The sequence below is a fragment of the Xiphophorus maculatus genome, chromosome 24 (assembly GCF_002775205.1).
Source record: "Xiphophorus maculatus strain JP 163 A chromosome 24, X_maculatus-5.0-male, whole genome shotgun sequence".
In the NCBI taxonomy this organism is placed as follows: Eukaryota; Metazoa; Chordata; class Actinopteri; order Cyprinodontiformes; family Poeciliidae; genus Xiphophorus; species Xiphophorus maculatus.
In genome coordinates, this window is record NC_036466.1 from 11,411,385 (window position 1) to 11,434,982 (window position 23,598).

The 23,598-nt window shown below is 36.2% G+C and overlaps 4 protein-coding genes and 1 non-coding gene across 9 annotated transcripts in view; 4 read left to right on the top strand and 1 right to left on the bottom strand.

Annotated features, from left to right (window-relative positions):
• The window catches only part of LOC102223602 (CD48 antigen-like), a 40,653-nt gene extending 25,332 nt beyond the window's left edge, over positions 1-15,321 (top strand). The window contains exons 1-10 of one of the 2 annotated variants that reach the window (XM_023329383.1): positions 11,871-11,933; positions 12,142-12,209; positions 12,345-12,494; positions 12,564-12,689; positions 12,770-12,933; positions 13,036-13,123; positions 13,235-13,321; positions 13,946-14,023; positions 14,540-14,570; positions 14,870-15,321. In XM_023329383.1, the coding sequence (XP_023185151.1) occupies positions 12,146-12,209; positions 12,345-12,494; positions 12,564-12,689; positions 12,770-12,933; positions 13,036-13,123; positions 13,235-13,321; positions 13,946-14,023; positions 14,540-14,570; positions 14,870-15,002 (921 nt within the window). In that variant the 5' untranslated portion in view covers positions 11,871-11,933; positions 12,142-12,145 and the 3' untranslated portion in view covers positions 15,003-15,321. Of the gene's footprint in view, positions 1-11,870; positions 11,934-12,141; positions 12,210-12,344; positions 12,495-12,563; positions 12,690-12,769; positions 12,934-13,035; positions 13,124-13,234; positions 13,322-13,945; positions 14,024-14,539; positions 14,571-14,869 lie in introns of those variants that run through there. The other variant, XM_023329382.1, reaches the window with a different exon arrangement.
• LOC102228431 (NLR family CARD domain-containing protein 3-like) overlaps positions 1-23,598 on the bottom strand; it is a 971,185-nt gene that overhangs the window by 644,559 nt on the left and 303,028 nt on the right. The window lies entirely within an intron of this gene.
• On the top strand, positions 516-587 carry trnad-guc. The gene has a single exon. It is a non-coding gene; the product is annotated as a tRNA-Asp (tRNA).
• Positions 3,603-6,398, top strand: LOC111607588. Its single transcript, XM_023329370.1, has 3 exons — positions 3,603-3,776; positions 4,500-5,184; positions 5,311-6,398. The coding sequence occupies exons 2-3, from the start codon at positions 4,506-4,508 to the stop codon at positions 6,297-6,299; spliced, it is 1,668 nt and encodes a 555-aa protein (XP_023185138.1). The 5' UTR covers positions 3,603-3,776; positions 4,500-4,505; the 3' UTR covers positions 6,300-6,398.
• cd58 (CD58 molecule) lies at positions 16,408-22,600 on the top strand. 3 transcript variants are annotated; one of them, XM_023329385.1, is made up of 11 exons: positions 16,408-16,861; positions 17,171-17,301; positions 17,981-18,130; positions 18,730-18,879; positions 18,969-19,094; positions 19,175-19,338; positions 19,425-19,515; positions 19,877-19,963; positions 20,225-20,302; positions 20,819-20,849; positions 21,155-22,600. In XM_023329385.1, exons 3-11 carry the CDS (start codon positions 18,067-18,069, stop codon positions 21,297-21,299), a joined length of 936 nt encoding a protein of 311 aa, XP_023185153.1. In that variant the 5' UTR covers positions 16,408-16,861; positions 17,171-17,301; positions 17,981-18,066; the 3' UTR covers positions 21,300-22,600. The 3 variants fall into 3 exon arrangements, with proteins under 3 accessions (XP_023185153.1, XP_023185152.1, XP_023185154.1); XM_023329384.1 differs by lacking the exon at positions 16,408-16,861 and having other exon boundaries at positions 16,999-17,301; XM_023329386.1 differs by lacking the exon at positions 16,408-16,861 and having other exon boundaries at positions 16,999-17,301; positions 18,778-18,879.

Here is a 23,598-nt window from a genome sequence, read left to right on the forward strand (position 1 = left end):
TATTGATTATAAATATTTGTTTTTTAGAATATAAACACTTAAAAATAGAAAAGATTGGGTAAAGTAACATAAGCTTCTGCCGGAACTGGGAATCGAACTCGGGTCTGCAGGCATGTCCTGTTTGCATGGTGTCGGCGTATTACACCTATTCGCGGCTGGCCCCGGGCTGGCAGGCGAGAATTCTACCACTGAACCACCAATGCTTACATGAATGTTTCCTTTCTCTCTCACACACACAGTCTGAGCACAGCTGTGTCTACTATCCAGTAGCTTGTTACCGTCAGCGTGTGAATGTGTAAAGCACTTTGGGTCCTCTGGACTTGAAATGTGTAGGAATAGCTCGAGGAAGCTAAAAGGTGGCCGTACCGGATTTTCTACAATTTAAAAATAGCCGGAGTCTCTTATGGTGCAATAAAAAGGAAGGCCACCATTTTGAGTGAAAGCACAACCTTTGGAAGGTCTAACACTCACCTCGCCGGTCTTAAAAACAGTGGGACTCAAGGCCTGACATCATCTCCTCGTTAGTATAGTGGTGAGTATCCCCGCCTGTCACGCGGGAGACCGGGGTTCGATTCCCCGACGGGGAGTGTATATCCTTTTTTTTTTTCCTCCATCATACATCTCATGCTGTTTTTTTCATGTTTTCACAGCTATAGGACTTTTCCCAGGGCTTGAAAGAAACAGTTTGGTGGCGGGGGAGGTTTGCGGTACAATAAGAGTTATTTAAAGCAGTGGGGGTGGCTAGTGGCTGAGAGGAGTAAAGTGACGGGCCAGGATGAGTGTCTGATCACACGCACCATACATCTCCCACAACCTGAAACTTTGGTGTGTGTGGAATGGCCAAGACTAAAAGGGGGCTGTGACAAACACACGACAGCTTGTCACGGTGGGAGACCAGGGTTTGATTCCGCAAAAGGAAGTACAAATAGTTTTACAAGATATAACATCAGTTCGGATAAGTAAAAGTTGTTGCATTGGCCGGGAAGGGTTAGGGTTAGGGTTAGGGTTACCGGGGTTAGGGTAGGGTAGGGTTAGGGTAAGGGTTAGGGTTAGGAAAGAAGGGACGAGCCTGCTCCCTAAAAGGAGCAGGAACTGCACGGTCCTTCCCTCTCCACACTCCCACATCCCGTGTGTAGGTAGGGGGACGTTCCCTGCGTCTCCTCCCATACCTCACAGTCTGCCAGTTCTCCTCTGGCCACATTCCTTTTCCCCTTTCGGCTTTATTGCTTAAAAAATAATATATATCTATGTTTTTCTTATGTATAATTTGTGTATATATTACTTTTATATTCTATGTAGTTATTGTTTTTTTGTATTTTTTTTTTTAATTTTTTTATCAAAAAATAAAATGAAAAAATAAAAAAATTGTAAAAAATAAGAAAATTAAATGAAATCCTTTTTTTTAATAAAAGCTCTGAAATATGAAATTCGTGCCTAGTGCGACGTTTCGACTGGTGTCAGTCTTCTTCAGGCTAGGCACAAAACTGTGATGTAAATATACAGAGATCCTTCCTCTGCTCTGGCTCAACTCTGAATGAGGGAAAGGAGAGCTCCCCCCTATTTATAGACTCCTCCCTGAGGCTCCGCCTTCTACGTTTTGGCTTCGTGTTATTTCCAGTGTTCTTGATTATTGTTTAATTGTTGTTTCAAATTATAATATGCATTGTAATGAATTAAATCAATTTAATAAAATAAGATAAAAAGTAAAAAAATAAATAAAAAAATAAAAAAATAATCATAAAAATAACTATAAAAATATATATAAAAAAATAAGAAAATGAAAATGTTAGGTTTAGAGAAGACTAAAAAGGTTAGGTTTAGAAGAGACTAAAAAGGTTAGGTTTAGAGAAAAATTAAAAGGTTAGGTTTAGAGAAAAATAAAAATAAAAGGTTAGGTTTAGAGAAATTAGGTTTAGAGAAAAATAAAAAGGTTAGGTTTAGGGAAAAATTAAAAGGTTAGGTTTAGAGAAAAATAAATAGGTTAGGTTTAGGGAAAAATAAAAAGGTTAGGTTTAGGGAAAAATTAAAAGGTTAGGTTTAGAGAAATTAGGTTTAGAGAAAAATAAAAAGGTTAGGTTTAGAGAAATTAGGTTTAGAGAAAAATAAAAAGGTTAGGTTTAGGGAAAAATTAAAAGGTTAGGTTTAGAGAAATTAGGTTTAGAGAAAAATAAAAAGGTTAGGTTTAGGGAAAAATTAAAAGGTTAGGTTTAGAGAAAAATAAAAAGGTTAGGTTTAGGGAAAAATTAAAAGGTTAGGTTTAGAGAAATTAGGTTTAGAGAAAAATAAAAAGGTTAGGTTTAGGGAAAAATTAAAATGTTAGGTTTAGAGAAAAATAAAAAGGTTAGGTTTAGGGAAAAATTAAAAGGTTAGGTTTAAGGAAAAATAAAGAAGTTAGGTTTAGAGAAAAATTAAAAAGTTAGGTTTAGAGAAAAAGAAGTTAAGGTTAGGAAAAAGAAAAAGATAAGTGCGAAAGAAAATAGGAGTAAAAAAATAGGGTTGAGAATAGAAAAAGTAAAGATTAAAACTAATAAAAAAAATTTTGTTTTGTAAAATTTTTAATTTAAGATTGTCTTTATTTTCTTGTCAATTTATTATTTACTATTTAAACCATTAGGACTTTTTGTGTTAAGCCAATATATCCATCTTCTTTCACATTTTTTTCGGTCAATGTCAGTCCATAATGGATTACTTTGGAGTCCTGAAATTTTAAGTGAATGCCAATTATGATTTATAAAATGTTCAACCAATGGTGTTTCTGTGTGTTTTTTATGTTTTATATTGTATTTATGCTGCCAAATTCGGGTTGCTAGGGTATTTTTTGTTTCACCTACATATTGTTTTCCACATTCGGAACAAATTATAATATAGACACAATTTATGGATTGCGGAAAAAACTGTTTATCAATTTTAAATATTTTTCCATTTGTGTGGTTTTTAACAAACTTTAGATTTTTAAATATCTTTTCCAACAATTTTGTTTTAGTTTGTTGTAGTGGTTTCAATCTTGCTCTTACTAGAATATCTTTTAAATTTTTATTCCGCCTATATGCAGATATGATATTAAAGTCTTCTAATAATCCATCTTGCTCAATTAGTTTTCTATAATTATTTTTCAAAATGAAATTTATTTTTTTATTAATTGTTGAGTATTGTGTTATAATTGGAATGATTTGTTTTTCTATTGTCTGTCCTTTTTTATTAAAAGTTTTTAGACACTTTCTTAAGAATGTTCTTGAATAGCCTCTCTGTCTTAATGATTGGAAAAGAATTTTCACGGCATTCATAAAGTCATTTTCTGTGGTACAAATCCTTTGGAATCTAATTAGTTGCGATTTTACTAGTCCTTTAAATGTATGTTGTGGATGAAAACTTGTTTTGTACAAGAGTGCATGAGTATCTGTTTGTTTGAAATAAACTTTAATATCTAATTTTTGAGTTGTTGTGTAATTTATTCCTTTAGGGTTAGGGTTAGGGTAGGGTTAGGGTAAGGGTAAGGGTTACCCTTAACCCTAACCCTAAACCGTTTCCCATTCATTTCCAATGGTAGTCCTAAACCACTACGGATGCAATATATTTTTGACCACTATGCCGTGGTGGCGCTGTCCAATCTCATGTCCGGGAGTGACACGCCCCCCTCCTTGCTTGGATTCAGAAGAAGGCAACTTTCCGGCTTTTCGACTGAGATTTTTAGGAGAAATTACCGGCGTTACGCGGAGAAGGGGAAACATATCAAAGAAAAGCGATATCTTCACATCCATCCTTCTTCATTTTATTAGGTAAGTGATGCCGATGGATATAAAACATGTTTTTCGTCATGATCGCGTCTTTTCGGCCGAATATATTACATGTAGCGGGAGCGTTACTTCGTACTACTACGGTGTCTGGCGTTATCTAGTTTTATAATTCGTCTTCTGATTTAATGTTATATTTGGTGTATTTGTCGGTGCCTGACACTGAAGCTGAATTAAAATCATTCTGATGTCTTAAATATTATGACACTGCCTAACAAACCGCAACTATTGTCATTGCTACTGTATGTACAGTATGTTGGACTATCGTATCATGTCAAACGTATGATGATGATAAAGTCAGCATTTTTACTAAATCATATATTCCATTTCAATCTGTCAATTTATTTTGTGAGATGATCAAACACGTCTCTTTCAAATCAGATTATACTCGTAAATGGAGATCTGATTACAGTAGAAGTAAATAAAAACATAGATAAAAAATTATATCTTATGTCCCTCTTGACTTTGGGTGTATTTGTTTTAATACATTTCTAATTAGGCCATTTCCAGACTCTAGATAAAATATTTTTTTCCACAACAAAACCTTGTTTTATTTATGTTTTATTTAAAAATGGAATTTTATTAAAATGTACTGTTCTACATTGATTAGCTCTAATGTATTAATCGTAACATTTAAAGAAAATGTATTTCAAAGGTTTTAAAGTATTTTGTTTAATGCCTGATTCATCCTTTTTTGCGCCACACCAGGTCAAAATGAAGAAGACCATTTTTTATCCAGGGAGACGAAGTGTGGTTTTCCGCAAGGGGCCTCTTGGCTTCCTTCTTCAGGATCCCTCTCCTGAGGCCAAGAAGATAAAAAATAATCCCAGTCTGTGGGACAAGTCTGAGCCTAAGAGAGAGGATGTTGTGCGGCAGAATGCTTTGACTGTGGTCCGGGAAAGAGGAGGGGATGTCACAGATGTGTCAGAGGTCCTGGGAGATTACAGCCTCCAATTTGGAAAGTACAAAGGGAAGTGTTTCCGATGGCTCTTGGAAAATGATGCAGGTTACACTTTGTACCTCATCAGAAACCTCCAGAAGGAGGAGGAAGCTGGGATCTGTATAACTGAGAGCCTTAGCAAAGTCAACCTGTTAACTTTTGTTAAATATGCTCTCAGTTTTAAAGAGATTAAAGATGCCCTGGACTATGAAGCCAGCAAAATTACAGCAGCCTCTTCTGAAGATGACCAGCTGGTTGGTTTTGGCTCTCGGGCCAAGAGCACTTGGAAAGAAATTTGGGATGGAAGAGAAGATGGCTATGCTGATTTCATACTGAAGAAGAGCTGCCTTCATGGGACCAGGATGCAGAAGCTGCAGCAGTACCTGCTCAAGAAACAACAGTCCTCCTCCAGTCAAACCAACACACCATCCGGTGAACCAGATAAATGTCTGGGTGAGCAGTTAAGAATAGTGTATTAAAAGTGTTAAGATGACAGGGCAAATATTGCCTTAAAAATTAAATATTCCACCCAGATTGATCCTTAATTTTTGTATACAATTAATATTTTGTCTCTTATAGTGATGGAGGAGGACGAAGGATTGGAGGCTGCAATGCTAAACATCTCACCCTCTAAAATCTTGAGCAGTAAACAGGCAATAGATGGCTTGCTTCAGAAACACCATGGGGAAAAAGACATCCTGAAAGTGGTAGATCAGGAGTATGCTCAGATTGTTCATCAGGCTGCCACGGATCCTAACAGCATGTTCCATCCAACTACTAAGCGACACATCTCTGGGTATGTGAAACATGTGGCAAAGCTCCTTAACACCAGTTCTGCAATGAATACAAGCCCTGAAAAACTACTGGACACACAGGAACTGTGGCACTCATTAACTGAGGGCCAGCCAGCTAGTGTTCGTGTGACCACCATCCAGCCCGATGTCTTCAACCCACCTGCTCCCGCTTCAGCAACACCAATTACAGCCGAATCCCTAGAAAAAATAGTGGAGGGAATTTTACAAAAGCAGAGTCAACAATCAGAGCAGCAGCAGCAGAAGAAGAAACAAACCAAAAGGTGTCTTTCTTGCGGACAGCCTAAGTCTCGTTATGAGACTTCTGGCTCCTCCGTTCACTTCTTCTTTCAGCAGGGGCCCGTTAGGTACTTTTACTGCTCTAAAAAGGTTTATGATACATACGCTGCAGATGGACTATCAAAGCCCAACATGACCTTTGAGGAGTTCTCCACCACCACTTTTTTCCAAAAGGAACTCCTGGAAACCAAGAAGCGGGTGGATGAGAGGGCTGAAAAGAAAAGAAAAAGAACAGAACCTCAGCCAACTGGCCGGGTTTGCAGGTTCTGCCACATGGACCTCAAACAAGGTCCCAACAGCCCACACATCCACTCTGGGTTCCCTGGTGTGGCAGGGAAATACATATATTGTCCTGCAAAGGTTCTGTCCATGTACAAGTCTCAGGGTATGGCTAAGGAGATGACTTGGAAGGAATTCTGCAAATCACCTTTTTATGAGGCAGAGCGACAAAGATGGGTGGCTGAAAAGAAAAAATAAATATTACATGGTTCTATTGAGATGTTTAGGTATTCTATTATTATTCTATATTCCATATATTTATATAGATAAAAAAAAATCTAAATATGCTGTAAATATGGCAAGATTTTATATTGTAAAAAGTTGAATATGTAAATATTTAAACTGTTGTTTGCCTCTGTTAATACAAAGTAAATATAAATATGTCAACAAATGTGCTTCTTTTTTTTTTTTTTACTAAATTACACATGATGTGAGATCAATTTACACTATGCATATAGAATATAATTTATTGACTGTCAATGTACATTTATACAAGATTTAAGATCAGTTCCAAAATAATGCATTGTTTTGGAACTGGTCTTCCAAAACAAGATCAGTTCCAGAAATGGAACCATATATTGGTAATAAACCAATATAAAAAAAGGAAACAAATAAATAAATAAATAACGAAACAATGTATAAATTTGTTTATACATTTTTCATAAGAGTTATGTGGTTTTTCCATGAGTGGGTGGAAGTAATGGTTTATAATTTTGCATGACTGGCATTGATTATTGATTATAAATATTTATTTTTTAGAATATAAACACTTAAAAATAGAAAAGATTGGGTAAAGTAACATAAGCTTCTGCCGGAACTGGGAATCGAACTCGGGTCTGCAGGCATGTCCTGTTTTGCATGGTGTCGGCGTATTACACCTATTCGCGGCTGGCCCGCGGGTGACAGGAGGGGATACTCACCACTATACTAACGAGGAGCTGCAAAGGACCCTCCACCTGGTGTTATCGGGTACAACTGAGGCAACCTAGAAGGCCATGAACCAGGATTATGCAGACGTCGTTCATCAAGCTGTCATGAATCTCAACATCTTGATTCAATCAACTACCAAACGTATGTGAAACATGAGGCAAAGCTCCTGAATACAAACTCTTTAAATGCAACCTGCAGCTTTAATTCTGTCGAGAACATCGTTTTTAGTGGTTTACTGTCTCCCCTTTCAGCAAAGCGTAAGCGTTGACTCGAAACAGTCTGTTAATGGGGTTATATTTATACTTGAATGAAGAACGAGAAGATGCTACTTCAGTTCTTTCTTCAAACAACGATCGCTCCAAACAAACCCGGACAAGCTAGAATCGTGAGGTTAACTCTATCTCATGACGAAACAGGTTCACTGGTAATCAACAGGAAACCACCGATTCCTTTCTTGTCAAGAGTATTCACTGATGTAGATATTTCTTTTTTAACCTTTCACCATCGCTCAACCATTATTGCTTCTGACTCTCCGTACGTGCTAAAGTGTTCTTTTTCATTTACAATTTAAAAATTCTTGATTGATTTTTGCAAAGCCATGGTATTACTGTGTGTTTCAGTTGTGATTATTCACATATTTCGAGCTGTGCCTTCGACAGTTGCCATCGGTGAGTACAACATCAATATGTAAGTTGTAATCTTTAATATTTAACGTAAAGATATATTTTAAGATTGGTTTTTTTTAGCAAAACAATACGAGGTTTGAGTTGGCTTCATAACAACTGAAGAGAATTTTTTTTTAACACCATAAGCATCTTTAATCTCCTCTAGCTAAACGTAAAACCTGCAGCAACCAGCCACAAGTGTCTTTTTAGACTCTCTAGAATGGCTAATGATTTATAATAACTGTAGCAGTTATTTTGTGGGAAAAAATCAGTTGAATTTCCGAAACAGTGTTTTGAAAGCTATTTTGACAAAATATTCATACATTTATTAAGTTTAAGTAGAATAACTAAGACAGGACTGAACTGAAATAAAACACAATCATGACTGTTTAAAATTTTCCTGAAGGAACACAGAATAATAATGAAACTAGATCCAGTTAATCAAACCCCAGAACAACTAAAAAACCACACAGGACCTGACGATTAGAGGCGTTTACTGTAATCATACATGAAGCTTTATTTCTTCTGAGTCAGAAGTAAATAAACTAAAAGTAAAATAGATCTGGAAAGAAGATGTGACAGAAAGTGTTTAACATGTTAAAGAAAAATTTTCCTGCTTTTCATTCACAGCTGATTTGATCTACAAAAAAGTAGGCGACTCAGTTGCCCTGTCGCCAGGTCAGAGTTTTAATATCATCAGTAGTGTAACGTGGAAGCACAAAACGGACCCCGCCCTGCAGTGGTTCGGCGGGAACATTGCTTGTTACAGAGATTTTAAAGGCAAGTTCACCTGTGATTGAGCCATAAATGTTGTAAAACTCTGCAGATTCATTTTTGCTTAATCTCTTTTTCTGCATTCTGCCTCCAGGTCGCTGTGACTTGGACTTAGAAAGTGGAAGTTTGATCATCAACAATCTGACGCTAGATGACAGCGGCAGCTACACATTTGACATCAACAACAAAGTTCTTGACAAAAAGGAACTACGGGTTATGAGTGAGTTTCAGCAAATTTGTTTGGTTTTCACCTGAATGCAGTTGATGGTAATCTGTTGGTGTTTCTGTCAGAACCGGTTCCAAAACCCACAATATCCGTAAACTGCAACAACGAGAAGACCGTCTGTAATCTCACCTGTGACGCCAACATCTCCTCTGAGTTTGGACCCGTCACATATAAATGGGAGACAGGAGACAAAGAGTTGTCCAACGACAAGGAGCTGAGCTTAACAACGGTACAAACACAAAATGATCTAAATGTTCAAGTCAGGATGTAACCTAGTTGTCAAGATAAATCACATTTAAGATTATAGAATGAATATAAGTTACAACTTCACCACTTTTGAGCTGTTTTTCATTTGTTTCTCAGGACAATAAGGAGATCTCCTTCTCCTGTATGTTGGGAAACCCCATTAGCAGCAACTTCAGTGAAGACGTATCAAACCCTGTGAGTGGGGGTGAGTTAAAACACACATCCATACCATCAACAGTGTTTCTCCCTCGCTCCATATACGTGTAAAGAACATTGTAGATCCAAAAACTATTTTGTTTCAAAAACGTTTGTTTTAAACTACCTATCTGCAGTAAAAAAAAAAAAGTTATTGATGCTTTGCACATTGTTAATATTTTTATTTCTTTGTTCTAAAATGTCCTGAAACTCAGTGTAAACTTTACTGTAAACAGTGTGGTTTGCTAATTTGATTTTCCATTTTTTTTTGCAGAATATTTTAAATATGCTGCTTTGGCTGTAAAGCTCCTGATTATAGCAGGGATTCTGGTTGGGACTGGGCTCCTTGCTGCATGGAAAAAACGTAAGAATCCACAAAAACGTTCAATATTCTCACTTTTTTATGCTTTATTTAGTTACTGTAAGTAAACATTGGCTTTTACTGTTCATTTCAGATTAGCTTTATTGTGTAAATATCAATAATAGCTAACAGAAGAATAAAGTTTATTAAAGTTTACCAAACTGGCAAATGCAAACTTCATATTAGGAAATGATTTAACATTAACTGCTTGTTTAAAAGTTACAACTTTTTTGTTTGTATCAAAATAAGGAAAGAAAATCTTAAACATTTGCATTTAAATTACAGGAAGACTTTGTGCCATGGTCGGAGTTGGTGAGTGTTTTACAATTTTAGCAACTTTAGTTTTATTTTTCAGACTTTTTAGATATTTAACAATTTCTTTCAAAGAGCTTCATTGGCCTAAAATACAAGCTTATTAAAAAGAAAGCATATTTTCACTGTACGTCACCTAAATGGGTAACAATGGGTTTCACTGAACCAGGAAGTGCCTCGCTCCCTCAACCTGCCGGCCGCCTTAAATCTGCTTCTGTTCTCAGACGTGTCGCACATTGACTCACCTGCTGTAGAGTTGGATCTGAAGCAGCTCACATCTCCTCCGTCGTCAGTGGAGGACTATGAAAACGATGAAGATGAAGAGAACTTCATGGTCCATCTTGACGAAGACCCTCCCTGGGCTCCACAGAATTATTTAGACAAAGGTTTGTGTTGTTAAGGTGTTTAGATCCACCTTAAATAACTCAGGTTGTTTAGTACAGAGGTTCCTAAACCTTTTGATGCCATTGCCTCCCAAAGAGCATCAGCTTCTGCAAACCCACCGATAATATTACAAATTATGTAAAGAAACAATAACTTTTAGAATGTTTTTATTCACTATTCATTAATTGTTACATGACATTTGGCATAAATATTGCCTCATACCTTTAGTTCTGTGGTGGAAAAATGTATTTTTGGGTAATATATTATGACTTCCACCAATTTTTCATCAAATTCCCTCAATTCATTATAAGAAAATGTGTAATATTTCACATTAATCACATCAAATTTAACTTTATTCCCACAGTTCTTATGCTTTTTGAATTGATATCCTATAAACGTTTAAAAAATGATTGAAAAAAATGATGGGATTTAATTTCTCCTTTATTTTTGTTCTCTCCACGTTGAAAATCTCTGGTTTAGAGGTTTAGAGATTCCTGTCTTTTTAAATACCTCATCTGATTGAAGCTTTTCTCTGATTGGTCAAAAATGATCTAATTACAGGTAAATGTGTCCCTTCAGCTTCTAATTCCAAGTCAAAAAAAGCAATGTTGAAATATTACATTTCAAAATTAATATATTGTATCTGCAGATCAGCCGTGCCACCAAATTTACACCACAAGCATAATTGTTTTAGAGGCATTAAACTACAGGAATTTATGTAATCTGGTGTCAGAAAGAGGTTCCATACCTCTACAACTAATTATCAATATAATGTAGGAGCTTAAATGACATTACAGTTTGGTATAATTGTCTTTATTCTTGTTTTGTTTCCTCAGTGGTGGCCATTTACAGCTACAGTGGTAGCAAAGAGTATGAGCTCTCCTTCCAGCAGGGGGCGATCATCTACGTCATCAAAATGAGCCATGACGGCTGGTTTGACGGCGTGATGAACGGGAGCGCCGGCCTCTTTCCTGGCAACCACGTGGAGTCCATCATTCACTAGGCAACTGAGCCTAAACAATAACACATCTCAGTCGACTTTAATATCATAAAGTTAATTTATTTCAGTAAATTAGTGAAAAATATTGATTAATTTAATCTGTGATTATTTTCCAAATATGACTTCTTTTTTTTTAAAAGTTTGGCTTTGTATTTTATTATTGAGTGTTTCTTGTTTCTCTTAAATACCAATATAAAGTCTGATTTTTGTATTCTGTCTCTTATAAAAGAAACTTTGGTGTCAATAAATTTTTACTTTGCTAAATAAAGGTTGAAAAACAAACTATGTTCTCTACTAGAATACCATTTAACATTCAATAACTATCACACAAGTGGTACCTGAAACATTACTTTGTATTAAAAAAGTAAAAATACCAAACGAGAGGGAAAAAAAACAAGTTGGTGGTTAACATCAGTCTCTATATGTCAAATAAAATACAATAAATAACCCTAAACAAACTACAGAGCAATCCTTCCAGTTAACAGTTGTAAAATTAAACACTGAAAATGTTAAAACATGGCAAAATTACACACAAAACCATGTATATAATTATATTGGCCTAATATATGTTCTAATGCTTAATACTGGAAGATAGCTACAGAAAAGGGGAGGAGCTTCCTGTCGCTTGTTACTATGGTAACCACCAACTGTCAAGAGAAACAACAGTTCCATTTAACTGATGAGTGAGCGCAGTGCGTTGTGTTATCCTGTTAGCTTTGTGTGAACAGAGATACTTAAGGTATTTTTGTGTTTATTTTTCTGCGTTTGCCAGTTATTTATCCAAACCTGGGTTGTTGCATGGTTCTTCCATTTACCAAAATGTTTTTTAAATTTGCACAGATGCATGTTTTCATAGTGTATGACTGAAGTATGTGTGTTTTATTTCTGCTAATATTCATTACCAGAGTTATTACTCAAAGTTGTGTTTTTGGTACTTTTCATTTTAGGATCATGTCTGTTTTCTGGACTTTCTTTGCGGTTCTCCTTGTTTATTTAATGGTGCAGAAGAGTTATGGTGAGTATAAATATGGAATATATTGTTTTATTTGGTTCGGTTTTCGTGTAAATAAAAACCTAAAAGTAGATATGATAAAGAAACAGGGAAAAGTTTGCAGGAAGAAGTAAAAAAGTTCTGTGTTTTCATCCACAGCTATTGTGGTCTACGCAAAAGTGGGTGACTCAGTTGTCCTACATCCAGGTCGGAGTTTTGATAACATCACTTCCATTAGCTGGGGGCATGAAATGAGCCCTGTCTTGGAGTGGTTTGGACAGGACATTATTCCTTCCAAATGTTATAAAGGTAAATTAACCTGTGATTGAGCTGTAATGACTTATTGATGTGATGTCTTTATTTGGATTCTGCCTCCAGGTCGCAGTGATGTGGCGAAAACAACAGGAAGTCTGATCATCCACAACCTGACAGTCAAGGACACCGGCGGCTACACACCTCAGATTAACACCTTGACTCTTAACCCAGTGGTACTCAAGGTCATCGGTGAGTTCAGCAGGTTTAACTGACCTTTGTTGGTTTTAATCTGAATCCAGCGGACGGTAATCTGTAGGTGTTTCTGTCAGAACCGGTCCCAAAACCGATGGTGTTCTTAAAATGCAACGTTAGGCGAACCCTCTGTGACCTCACCTGTAAAGCCAACACCAGTTCTCAGTTTGGACCCGTCACGTATAAATGGGAAGCAGGAAACAAGGTGGTGTCCACTGATAATCAGCTGAGCTTAACAGAGGTATGTTTTAAGACGGATCCATTTGTCTGGGGAGAAATGCTTCTAAGAACTCGATGGAACCATGACGGGCTTTTTTAGAGCTGTTTTCCATTTGCTTTGTAGAAAGATCTAAGTCGTGCTTACACCTGCAAGGTGAAAAACCCTGTTAGCACCTCGACCAGCGATGAGGTGGCTGCCCCTGCTGATAAAGGTGAGCTGCAGATATTAAATATTAAAACTGAACCTAAACGCATTGTTGCTAACAGTTTATTTACCCTTTTTTTGACTGATGTAGTTCCAATAATTAACTCTGTAATTCCAGGGTTTCATCCTGCAGCAGTGGCGGTACCAGTTGTGCTTGTAGTCCTGGTTCTGGTTGTGGTTGGTGGCTATGTTAAGCACAGGAAAGGTGAGAATTATTATATTGTCTCATGTTACATTTCTTCCCATTTTTGGACAAAAACAAGGAAATCTTATCCTTCCTACTGTAAAAAGGGTTTGTGTTTGTTTTGGTGGGTCCATACGTTTACTTTTCACGTATAGCTTTGAATTTTGTTGAAAAACAAACATTTCCTTTTCAGTTGGCAGTAATTTAATCAGAAAACGCAGCTGAATGTGTCATTATGAAGATTTTCTCTTTATTAAAATGTGTAAACTAATGCCTGCACAATATATATTGCAAACATCGCAATATCAATGTGCACAATATTTATGTTGCTAAGGACTGTTTGGAGTGCAGTAATTGTCGGTTTGTTTTTGTCATGCTGATGGTATCTTTAACCACTTGGTTACCAAAAATGCCAAAGGTCACGCAGAGAAGAAAGTGCAGACTGGAAAGATGAAACTACATATTCAGCACCTGATTGTGTCAATGACATATTTAGCTGTAGCATCGCCTTCACAAAGTTTTCCTAAGCGTGCCGCCTTGGTGTAAATACAAACTCAGCTGTATTTTACAGGCTTTATAATAATAACCTTTGTTCTACTGCGATTAAATAGTGGTCATTACATGCCTTGTTTTTTACTTTTACAGAGCAAAAACAAGCACAGAATGTTGAAGAAACCATTGATGAGACGTCTGCTATGAGCCTGAAAGCCGTGAGGAGAAATGGTGAGATTAGATCATTTAAAGTCTGGATTCATCCCTCATTTCTTTGCACTTTAATCGAAAGCAGACAGACGTCCTTGTTGTCCTCTAGAGCCGCCTCAACCAACATAACACCATATTTCTCCAGTTTACTCAACAGTAATTTATGACTTGTAGTGTCAAATGCTTTGTTTGCTCCCACAGCATCTTCCTACTTATCAATCACGTTAGCTAAATCTTCTAATAGTTGGTGTACAGCCGTTGAAGTCGACCTTTGTAGCTCTAATTTCTATGAAATTGTCAAGTCGTTGCTGAAACTATTTTTCTACAGTGAGAAAAAAACTGAAAGATGAGATAAATTGTTCTCTTAATGGAGAACTGATGTTTATCGCCACTCTTACACGATGGAATGGCTTGTTTTGTTTACATTTTACATAGAAATAGATCCATTTGAAAGGACATAACTTCAAATATCAATTCAGTCAGATATCAACGCGTAAAAGAAACGCAGTTGAACTCACATTTTCATCTCTGTTGCAGGAATAAGTTTGGAAAGTATTGAAAGTACTGGGTGAGTTACCAGATCTTCTATAAAAACCTTTGCCAAGATAGCTTGAACTTTAACCTCTGTGCCAAGTGTACATGCAGTAAGTAGAGGAAGAAAACCTTGGATTATAAATGAGGATCTGCAGGTTGTGGAGAATCATGTAGAAACTACAACTGTTGATGGAGACTTTTGTTTTGGAATATAAATTTTGTTTTTACATGTCCAGAAAACCAAAGAGAAAACAGCAGTTTGTTCTTTACAACACATAGAAATTTATTTGCAATAAGTTGAATTTCCCTCTTTTGTTTCTGGTGTGGTGACAGAGTGGTCTCACCTGCATTGAGGAAGACAAACTCCCAAGAAGGAAGCTCCCATGATGATGAAGAACAATGGCTGCATGACGACCAGGAACTTCAGAAACAAAGCCTGGAGCTTCAAATTCTCACAAACGTCTAAATTCATCACAGACGTATTGAATCGAGCAAAGCATCTTTTGAGCGTTTTCTTTGTAACCTCACAACAAACAAAATACAGTAGTAGTAGTTTCTGTTGGTTGTTAAGTAACAACAATACCTTTACGCCTCAAAGAATGCAGTACCGACTGCATCCCCCAGGGGCGCTGCAGCCAAACCGAGCAGTAATCCCCATCACTTCAAGGCTAAAACATGAAAAATATTCTTCCTTTCAGTTTATTTATTTGGACTATTTTGCATATTCTGAGGTTTTTTTCTCCAACAAAAGTCGGTTTTCTTGGATAAAACAGGCAGAAAAACAAAGACTCTACCTGTAAAAGAAAAATATACATATTTAATTTAAGTTTTGTAAAATGTACCACTTGGACACCAAAATGTAAGAAGGGTATAATCAATTTAATGGTGCCTCAAGAGTCCTTAAATTCTCATTGCAAGTGTTAACATGGTAAACGATGCATTTCCCCTTGAGAATCAGTAAAGTATATTCTATTCTGCTCTATTATAGGTATAGTTCTGGTTAATAATCATTTAATTTCAAGACTAATTGTGGATTTTTTAAATTCTGAAGTTGAGCCAGTATTGACTTGCAGGTTTCAAAGCACACACACACACACACACACACACACCCACAGGCATAATGTAAATATTACAAATACCGAGAAAACACAAGACAGACTAGCACACACACGCAACAATATTCAAGGCCAGGCTTCACAGTGAACCTGTGACTCAAAAGAAAAGTCTCTGCTGGTGCAGCGTGTTCTGTTAACTACGGTGGCCCTGAGGTGCAAACCACTACAGCAACATGGAAAGCACAATTACAAATTACAAAAGCACTACAACATTAACGAAAGCACTACATTAACGAAACGGAAGAGGTATGTCCCAGTGGGAGACCTGAGAAATCGCTGATTGGACTACAGCTCTCTTTTGAACCGGAAGTTACTCTGGTGTGCTTCGTAAATGAGTCTTTAGTGAACACATACTGACACTTCCTGGTTGGTCCGGAGAATGTCCAGTATCACCTCATATGTACAGTACAGACCAACAGTTTGGACACACCTTTTAATTCAATGAGTTTCCTTTATTTTCATGACTATTGACATTGTAGATTCACACTGAAGGCATCAAAACTATGAATAACACATGTGGAAATATGCACTAAACAAAAAAGTGTAAAACAACTGAAAACAGCCCTTATATTCTAGTTTCTTCAAAGTAGCAACCTTTTGCTGTGATTACTGCTTTGTACACACTCTGCATTTTCTTGATTGGCTTCAAGAGGTAGTCACCTGAAATGGTTTTCACTTCATAAGTCAACCTGCCCTGTCAGGTTAATAAGTGGGATTTCTTGCCTTATTTTAAATAGTCATGAAAATAAAGAAAACCCTTTGAATTAGAAGGTGTGTCCAAACTTTTGGTCTGTATGTCCTGACTCAAAATACTCTCGAATAGCAGTAGTAAGGTTTGGATCACTGAGAACGTCCATGTTTTTAAAAATCACGTTAAAACCAGAATAACTTCCGGTTAAAAAGTAAAAACAAGCTGTAGTCCGATCAGCGATGTCTTAGGTAAACCACTGGGACATACCTCTTCCGTTTCGTTAATGCGCTTCGTTAATGCGCTTTGTTAATGTTATATTGCTTTTGTAATTCATAATTGTGCTTGCTTATTGCAAAATTACACATGAAACCCTGTGGATAATTAAATCTGTCTAATATAATGCTGGGGAAGAAAACACAGAACTGATCCTGATTCGCTCCATGGTTACTGGTTGTTATGGTAACCACCAACTTTCAAGAGCAACATAACTGACAGGAGGGCAGCGCAGTGCCAGAAACAGTTAGTATGGCTATGTTGTCTTTTTTGCTTCTTTTTTATATATATATATATATATATATATATATCTGTTCAGACTGTTTGAAAACTTAAAAGTGTTTTTGTTTTCTTTTATCTACATTTGTAAGTTATAACGAGTAACGTGAGTCATTTATTTGAAGCTGGTTAGTCGTTCATTGTTACTTTTCATTCTTCCACCTGAAGAAATGTTTTCTTTAAATTATTAATACTTACTCATCTTTTTATTATGTATGATTGAAGGATGCGTCAGATGGCTGTGCGTTTTATTTAGACTGTTTTCCTGCTTTTTAGCTTTTCAGACAGTAGAAGTTGATCTTCGTGTTCAATAAGCAGTTGGAGTTGATAGCACCAAGTAAACAACAAAAGATAGAAGTGAAAGCATGAAACTACAAGTTCGCTGACCTTTGACCTGAAACACAGAGGTAAGTGGTTCTGTTAGTACTCAACCTCACAAGGATAAATGTTCAGTAGAAAGAAATCCTTTCAGCAACAGTCAGGAGGTTTGCTGTGATAAAATCAACCTTTAATGGATTATAATAATAGGAAGGGTTTGTTTTTCAGACAAGAGAAAATGTACAAAAAGCTGGAAAACTTAAATGTATCTTTGCTTGTTTTGCAGGTTTTCTTATAAAAATACACTTTTAATCATTTGTACCTAATGGTTTTAATAGACGTTTCATTCTTGAGTGTCCAAAAATGAAAACAAATGAATGCAAAAGCAATTTCAAATATTTAATTTGTCATTTATTTTAAGGAGAAATTAATCTTAGCCAACTTTGTTGAAAAATTAGACAAATAATGGACTGTTTATTGCAAAAGGAGAGAACAGCACACCTAAAAGGACAGCTCTTTATTTATTTTATTGTATTTTTTCTACTTATTTAATATTCAAATTTTCAGAGATGCTAAATAATTTGTAAGCAACCATCGTCAAGCCAAGTAGAATTAAACACTTGAATTACGTGATGAATATGTCTGATGTTTCACCTTTTGAAATATTTTTCTGAATCATCTCCAAAAATCTGTAAGTTAGCATCACATATTTACACACTTTGCTTTTCACCTTGCCTTTCTAACTTCATTATTTCTCTCTCCACACAGCTTAAACGCCTCATCTGCTGCTGACACTCATCACCAGTATTATTAGTCGACGTGTTTTTGGTCTCGGTATTTTTCATGTTAGGATCATGTTTGCTTTCTGGACTGTTTCTGCTGTGCTCCTTCTTTTCTTCACGCAGGACAGAGGCAGTGGTGAGTGTAAATAGTGATTTTATTGTTTTATTTGGTTGCATTTCTGATTGGTAGACATAGAAAGGAGATAATTACAGAATACAATATATTTTATTATTACTACTTATATGCTGACAGCTACTCCATCCAAAATGTTATAAGAATGCACATGGATTAATTTCTAAATAAATTGGTCCAGAGAGAAATTAGACGGACAATCAGAGTTGGACATTGTACAACCTGATAGCTAGAGGGATTATCTCACTTTTTAGTGCCATTTTTGTAATTAACCTGTAAACTTGAAACTTTATACACTTTATATTTTTTAAGGTTTCAAAAAGACCACAAATATCGCAATTACTTACATTTTAAAAAAGGAATGCATACAATATTGACCATGCTCTAAAATTACCTTTCCTTTCCCCTTGGAGAAAAAAGGGTCGACTTGCATGATATCGAATTTGCATCTGCAGATCATAAGTATCTGCAGGCTAGAAGAGTTTTTATGATGATACCTAAAGAAAAAATGAAAAATAGATATGATCAAAACATTAAAACTGCTCAGAAACAGGAAAGAGTTCACAGGAAGTAATAAAAATGTTTTTGTTTTTCATTCACAGCTCGTCTGATCTACGCAAAAGTTGGTGACTTTGTTGTCCTGCATCCAGGTCAGACCTTTGATTCCATATTGGCCGTAACCTGGAAGCACAACATGAACAACATCATGGAGTGGTCTGGAGCTGGTACAACTTGTTTAAGAGGTTTTATTGGTAAGTTCTTGTGTGATTGCCTCATCATAAAACCTGAAACCCTGCAGATTCATTCATGCCTGATGCCTGTGTTTGGATCCTGCCTCCAGGCCGCTGTGGTTTTGACAAATCAACTGGAAGTTTGATCATCAACCATCTGACAGTAGAGGACACTGGCAACTACAACGCTGAGATTGACGGCAAGATTCTTGATCAGATAGAGCTCTGGGTTATCAGTGAGTTCAGCAGGTTTGACTGAGTTTTGTTGGTTTTAATCTGAGTCCAGTTGATGCTAATCTGTTGGTGTTTCTGTCAGTACCGGTCCCAAAACCCACAGTGTCCATAGAATGCAACAAGGATAAGAGCCACTGTAACCTCACCTGTAAAGCCAACATCACTTCTCATTTTGGACCCGTCATGTATAGATGGGAAGCAGGAGGCAAGCTGCTGTCCAATAAAATGAAGCTGATGTTAACAAAGGTATGTTTTAAGATGCAGCCGAGCCTCTGAGTAGAAACGATTTTCAGAACTCGGGATGAACCCATGATGCTCCTTTTGCTTCTTAGAATAACATGGAGTACTCCTACGTCTGCACGTTGCTAAACCCCTTTAGCAACTCGTCCAGTGATAAGGTGACTTACCCTGTTAGCCCTAAAGGTGAGCTGCAAATATTTCTATCTGTGTCCTTTTTAAAAGGTCTGGTTGTAATCAGTTGTGGATATTAAAACTGAACCCCAAAACATTGTTACTCAGTTTATTCATGATTTAACAACAAATATAATTACTTTTATACTATACTACTATTTTTTTTTTCGTTTGACAGTTGCATTTTGTTTTTAATTTTGGTTCTGATGGTGTTCACATTATGACTTTAATGCCACATATCAAAAATGATTAAGTACGCATGTTAGTACCAACAGCTCTGGTGTTGGACTGTGTTACAGTCTGTAACTGGTGAACTGGTGAACTGGTGAACTGGTGAATGGTTTAGTTTCAATAACTAACGCTGTAATTTCAGGGATTCATCCTGCAGCACTGGCTGTACCAGTTGTGGTTGTGGTCCTGGCTCTGGTTGCGATTGGTGGCTATATTAGGCACAAGAAAGGTAAGAGTTCACTAAAACATGAAGCAGTTGCTGTCCTGTGTTACTTTAACGTCTCACCATGTTACATTTGTTCCTAATTTTAATACTGAATCATTATAATTATTTAATGATTTTAGATAATATCGTCTTTGCAATATTATCACATTAGTGTAAACACAAACTCAGCTGTATTTTATAAGCTTTATAATAATAATCTTCCTTTGCTGTAATTAAAGAACCACGGTGGCCATAACATTCCTTTTTTTTTCTTCATTTTTACAGAGCAAAAACAAGCACAGAATGTTGAAGAAGCCATTGATGAGACGTCTGCTAACGGCCTGAAAGCCGTGACAGAAAGTGGTAAGATTAGATCATTTAAAGTCTGGACTCATCCCTCATTTCTTTACACTTTAATCGAAAGCAGACAGACGTCCTGGTTGTCCTCTAGAGCCGCCTCAACCAACATAACACCATATTTCTCCAGTTTACTCAACAGTAATTTATGACTTGTAGTGTCAAATGCTTTGTTTGCTCCCACAGCATCTTCCTACTTATCAATCACGTTAGCTAAATCTTCTAATAGTTGGTGTACAGCCGTTGGAGTCGACCTTTGTAGCTCTAATTTCCATGAAATTGTCAAGTCGTTGCTGAAACTATTTTTCTACAGTGAGAAAAAAACTGAGAGATGAGATAAATTGTTCTCTTAATGGAGAACTGATGTTTATTGCCACTCTTACACGATGGAATGGCTTGTTTTGTTTACATTTTACATAGAAATAGATCCATTTGAAAGGACATAACTTCAAATATCAATTCAGTCAGATATCAACGCGTAAAAGAAACGCAGTTGAACTCACATTTTCATCTCTGTTGCAGGAATAAGTTTGGAAAGTATTGAAAGTATTGGGTGAGTTACCAGATCTTCTATAAAAACCTTTGCCAAGATAGCTTGAACTTTAACCTCTGTGCCAAGTGTACATGCAGTAAGTAGAGGAAGAAAACCTTGGATTATAAATGAGGATCTGCAGGTTGTGGGGAATCATGTAGAAACTACAACTGTTGATGGAGACTTTTGTTTTGGAATATAAATTTTGTTTTTACATGTCCAGAAAACTTTTTAATAAGAGAAAATCAAACTGCAGTGAACAGCTCTTTACAATACACAAAATGTACTTGCAATATCTTTCTCTTTTGTTTGTGGTGTGGTGACAGAGTGTGCTCAGGTCCAGTACGGAAGTTCAGCTCTGCACTAGAACATTATCTCCAAGATGAAGAAGAACAGTGGGTGCAGCACCATCCGGAGTACAGGAAGTTAAGCCGCGAGCTGCGGGAATTCCGGCTTCATAGAGACCTCTAAATTCATCACAGATGTACTGAATCAAGCAAAGCACCGCTTGACCTTTTTATTTTGCCACCTCTTAATAAACTAAATTCATTTTATTGGGATTTTGGAAGCAAAGTATTTTAGATCAATTATTTGTTACACCCCAAATCAACTTTTTCTGCTCATAAAGTCTCTAAACTGGTCCTCAAGGGTATTGTCTTTATGTTTCTGTGAAAATTGTTACATTTTTGTGTTTAATTCTGTAATATTAGGCCTCAGACAGTCTCAGTGCTGCCCCCTTCAGGTTGAACAGGGTAACAACTGTACAGCTTGGTTAGCGTTTGTGTCACACAGCACCATGTTTGGCTATAAAACCTTCTCACTCTATACAGTTACTGCAGCGTGATCGGTGCTTTCACATGCCGTCAACATAGAAATCTAGAGTACAAAGTTCCCACAAGGCTGAAGTGGAAATGATCGGCGCCATCTTTGTAGGCAAGCACATACACATGACTTCAAGACCAGCAAAAAGAAAATATGTGGTGGACACTCTTGACTGATGTTTGAGAGAAAGATACATGAACAAAATGGTTTGGTTGGAGTTTTATAAGGATCGTCTGGAGGCGGAGTCGTGCTTTCACAGGGACACAAGTTACACTTTTGAGCAACAATCCTCACATGACAGCAGTTGGTTAATAGGTACACAGTTGTGAAAAAGTTTAAGGTGATTAGATTTCGTTCACCTAAAATGAAACGGCAGACGGCGACAATATTAACCAGAGAAGAAACCAAGAGACCTATTTTAACTCTGGAGGAGCTGCAGAGATCCACAGCTCAGGTTGGAGAATCTATTCACCAGAACTGGGCAGAAACTAGTTCCTTTTACTTAATTGTATTTACTTGTGTAACTTTAAGAGGAAAAACAGCTTAAAAATAGTTTTACTGCGCCACACTTTTTATTTTTAAATGAGTAATAGTATTATGTACTCTTACTTGGATAAAATTTCATTTCACTCTAACAACAAGTAAGTTGAGTGAAGAACAAGTTCTAACTAAAATTCTACCAGACACAAACCTACAATTTATGTCAAAGTGAGACCTCTTATTCATACACAAGCTTTGTCTTCTCTAATGCTAATTTCAAATTGCTGAGTTATTTGGAAATGAAGATATAATAAACACCAGACATAATCCTGAAAGTTCATATATAATACAAAAGTTTAATACATGCACTGAATAAAAAAATACACTGTTTTTATCTCTGAAGTTAATTCAAGATAAAGTTTAGAGCACCATAATAAGTTATATTTGTTAAATGCCAGAAAACATAATTTTCCCTGGCAATTTTTAGAGCTTTTTAAAAGAAGTTTACAAACATTTGGTCGGTATATAATTGTCTTTGTGAACTTGGGTTAAACCTGACCTGCTTGCAGTATTGTTATAAAGTTTATTCTACCTAAATGTGTTCTTTTGTAATTATTTTATTTGTGTTATTTTTCTTTTTTCATTTTAGACTTTAAGATATATGACGTATTTGTGCTGCTTCTAGATAAGAGAAGTGAGGTTACTTGCGCATGTGCGTTGTCATGGTTACTAATAAACAAACGTTGTAAATATCTTCGCTGGTGATCGTGTCGCTGCTTGATGACAAGTTTTTTATTAACCCTTAACTCAATTGGCCATCAAAGAATAAACTTTAATGAGGTTCAGTGTGATAAAATCAACATCTAGTCCTGAATTTATGGAGGTTTGATTTAAAGACGAGCAAATGTACGGGAAGCCATTTGGTCAAAAAGCTAGAAAACAAAACTATTGAATGTTTAAAAAGGCCTTATGAGTGCAGAATCTTTATAATGACTACATAAATGTTATTATCATCTCAAATATTTTATTTATGTCACTTATTTTTAGAAAAAATAAAATAAAATTTGTTGAAAATATTACAGACACTGAAACATGTGACTTAATTATATTAAACAGATTGGATGGGTTAAAAATTAGGATAACAAGGATTGTTTTTCTTATAAGTACAAGTTTGTTTCAGTCCAGGATCTTTTTTGTGATGCTCTGAAGCCAAGTTAGGGTGTACAGATAAGTTCAAGCAATATTGCATATTTTAAGAGGTTTTAATTTCGACTTTAATGCAGAGAAAAGTTTTAAAATGTTTGATTTTGTTTATCTTAATTTTTTTTAAAGATGTCGAATCTGATTTTCATGATTTGTCATCAAACTTAACAAAAATAAACCCCTGAGTTATATCACTCTGTGTGATGAATGTGTCAGATTTTTTAAAATGTATTTTCTAAAATATTAATTTGCTAATCTGAGATTA

Coding starts and splice junctions, on each gene's coding strand:
- LOC111607588 (XM_023329370.1), top strand. CDS start 4,506: ATGAAGAAGACCATTTTTTATCCAGGGAGACGAAGTGTGGTTTTCCGC. Junction 5,185..5,310: donor TGAACCAGATAAATGTCTGG/GTGAGCAGTTAA, acceptor TGTCTCTTATAG/TGATGGAGGAGGACGAAGGA.
- cd58 (XM_023329385.1), top strand. CDS start 18,067: ATGTTTGCTTTCTGGACTGTTTCTGCTGTGCTCCTTCTTTTCTTCACG. Junction 18,880..18,968: donor TTGTTTAAGAGGTTTTATTG/GTAAGTTCTTGT, acceptor TCCTGCCTCCAG/GCCGCTGTGGTTTTGACAAA. Junction 19,964..20,224: donor CTATATTAGGCACAAGAAAG/GTAAGAGTTCAC, acceptor TCATTTTTACAG/AGCAAAAACAAGCACAGAAT.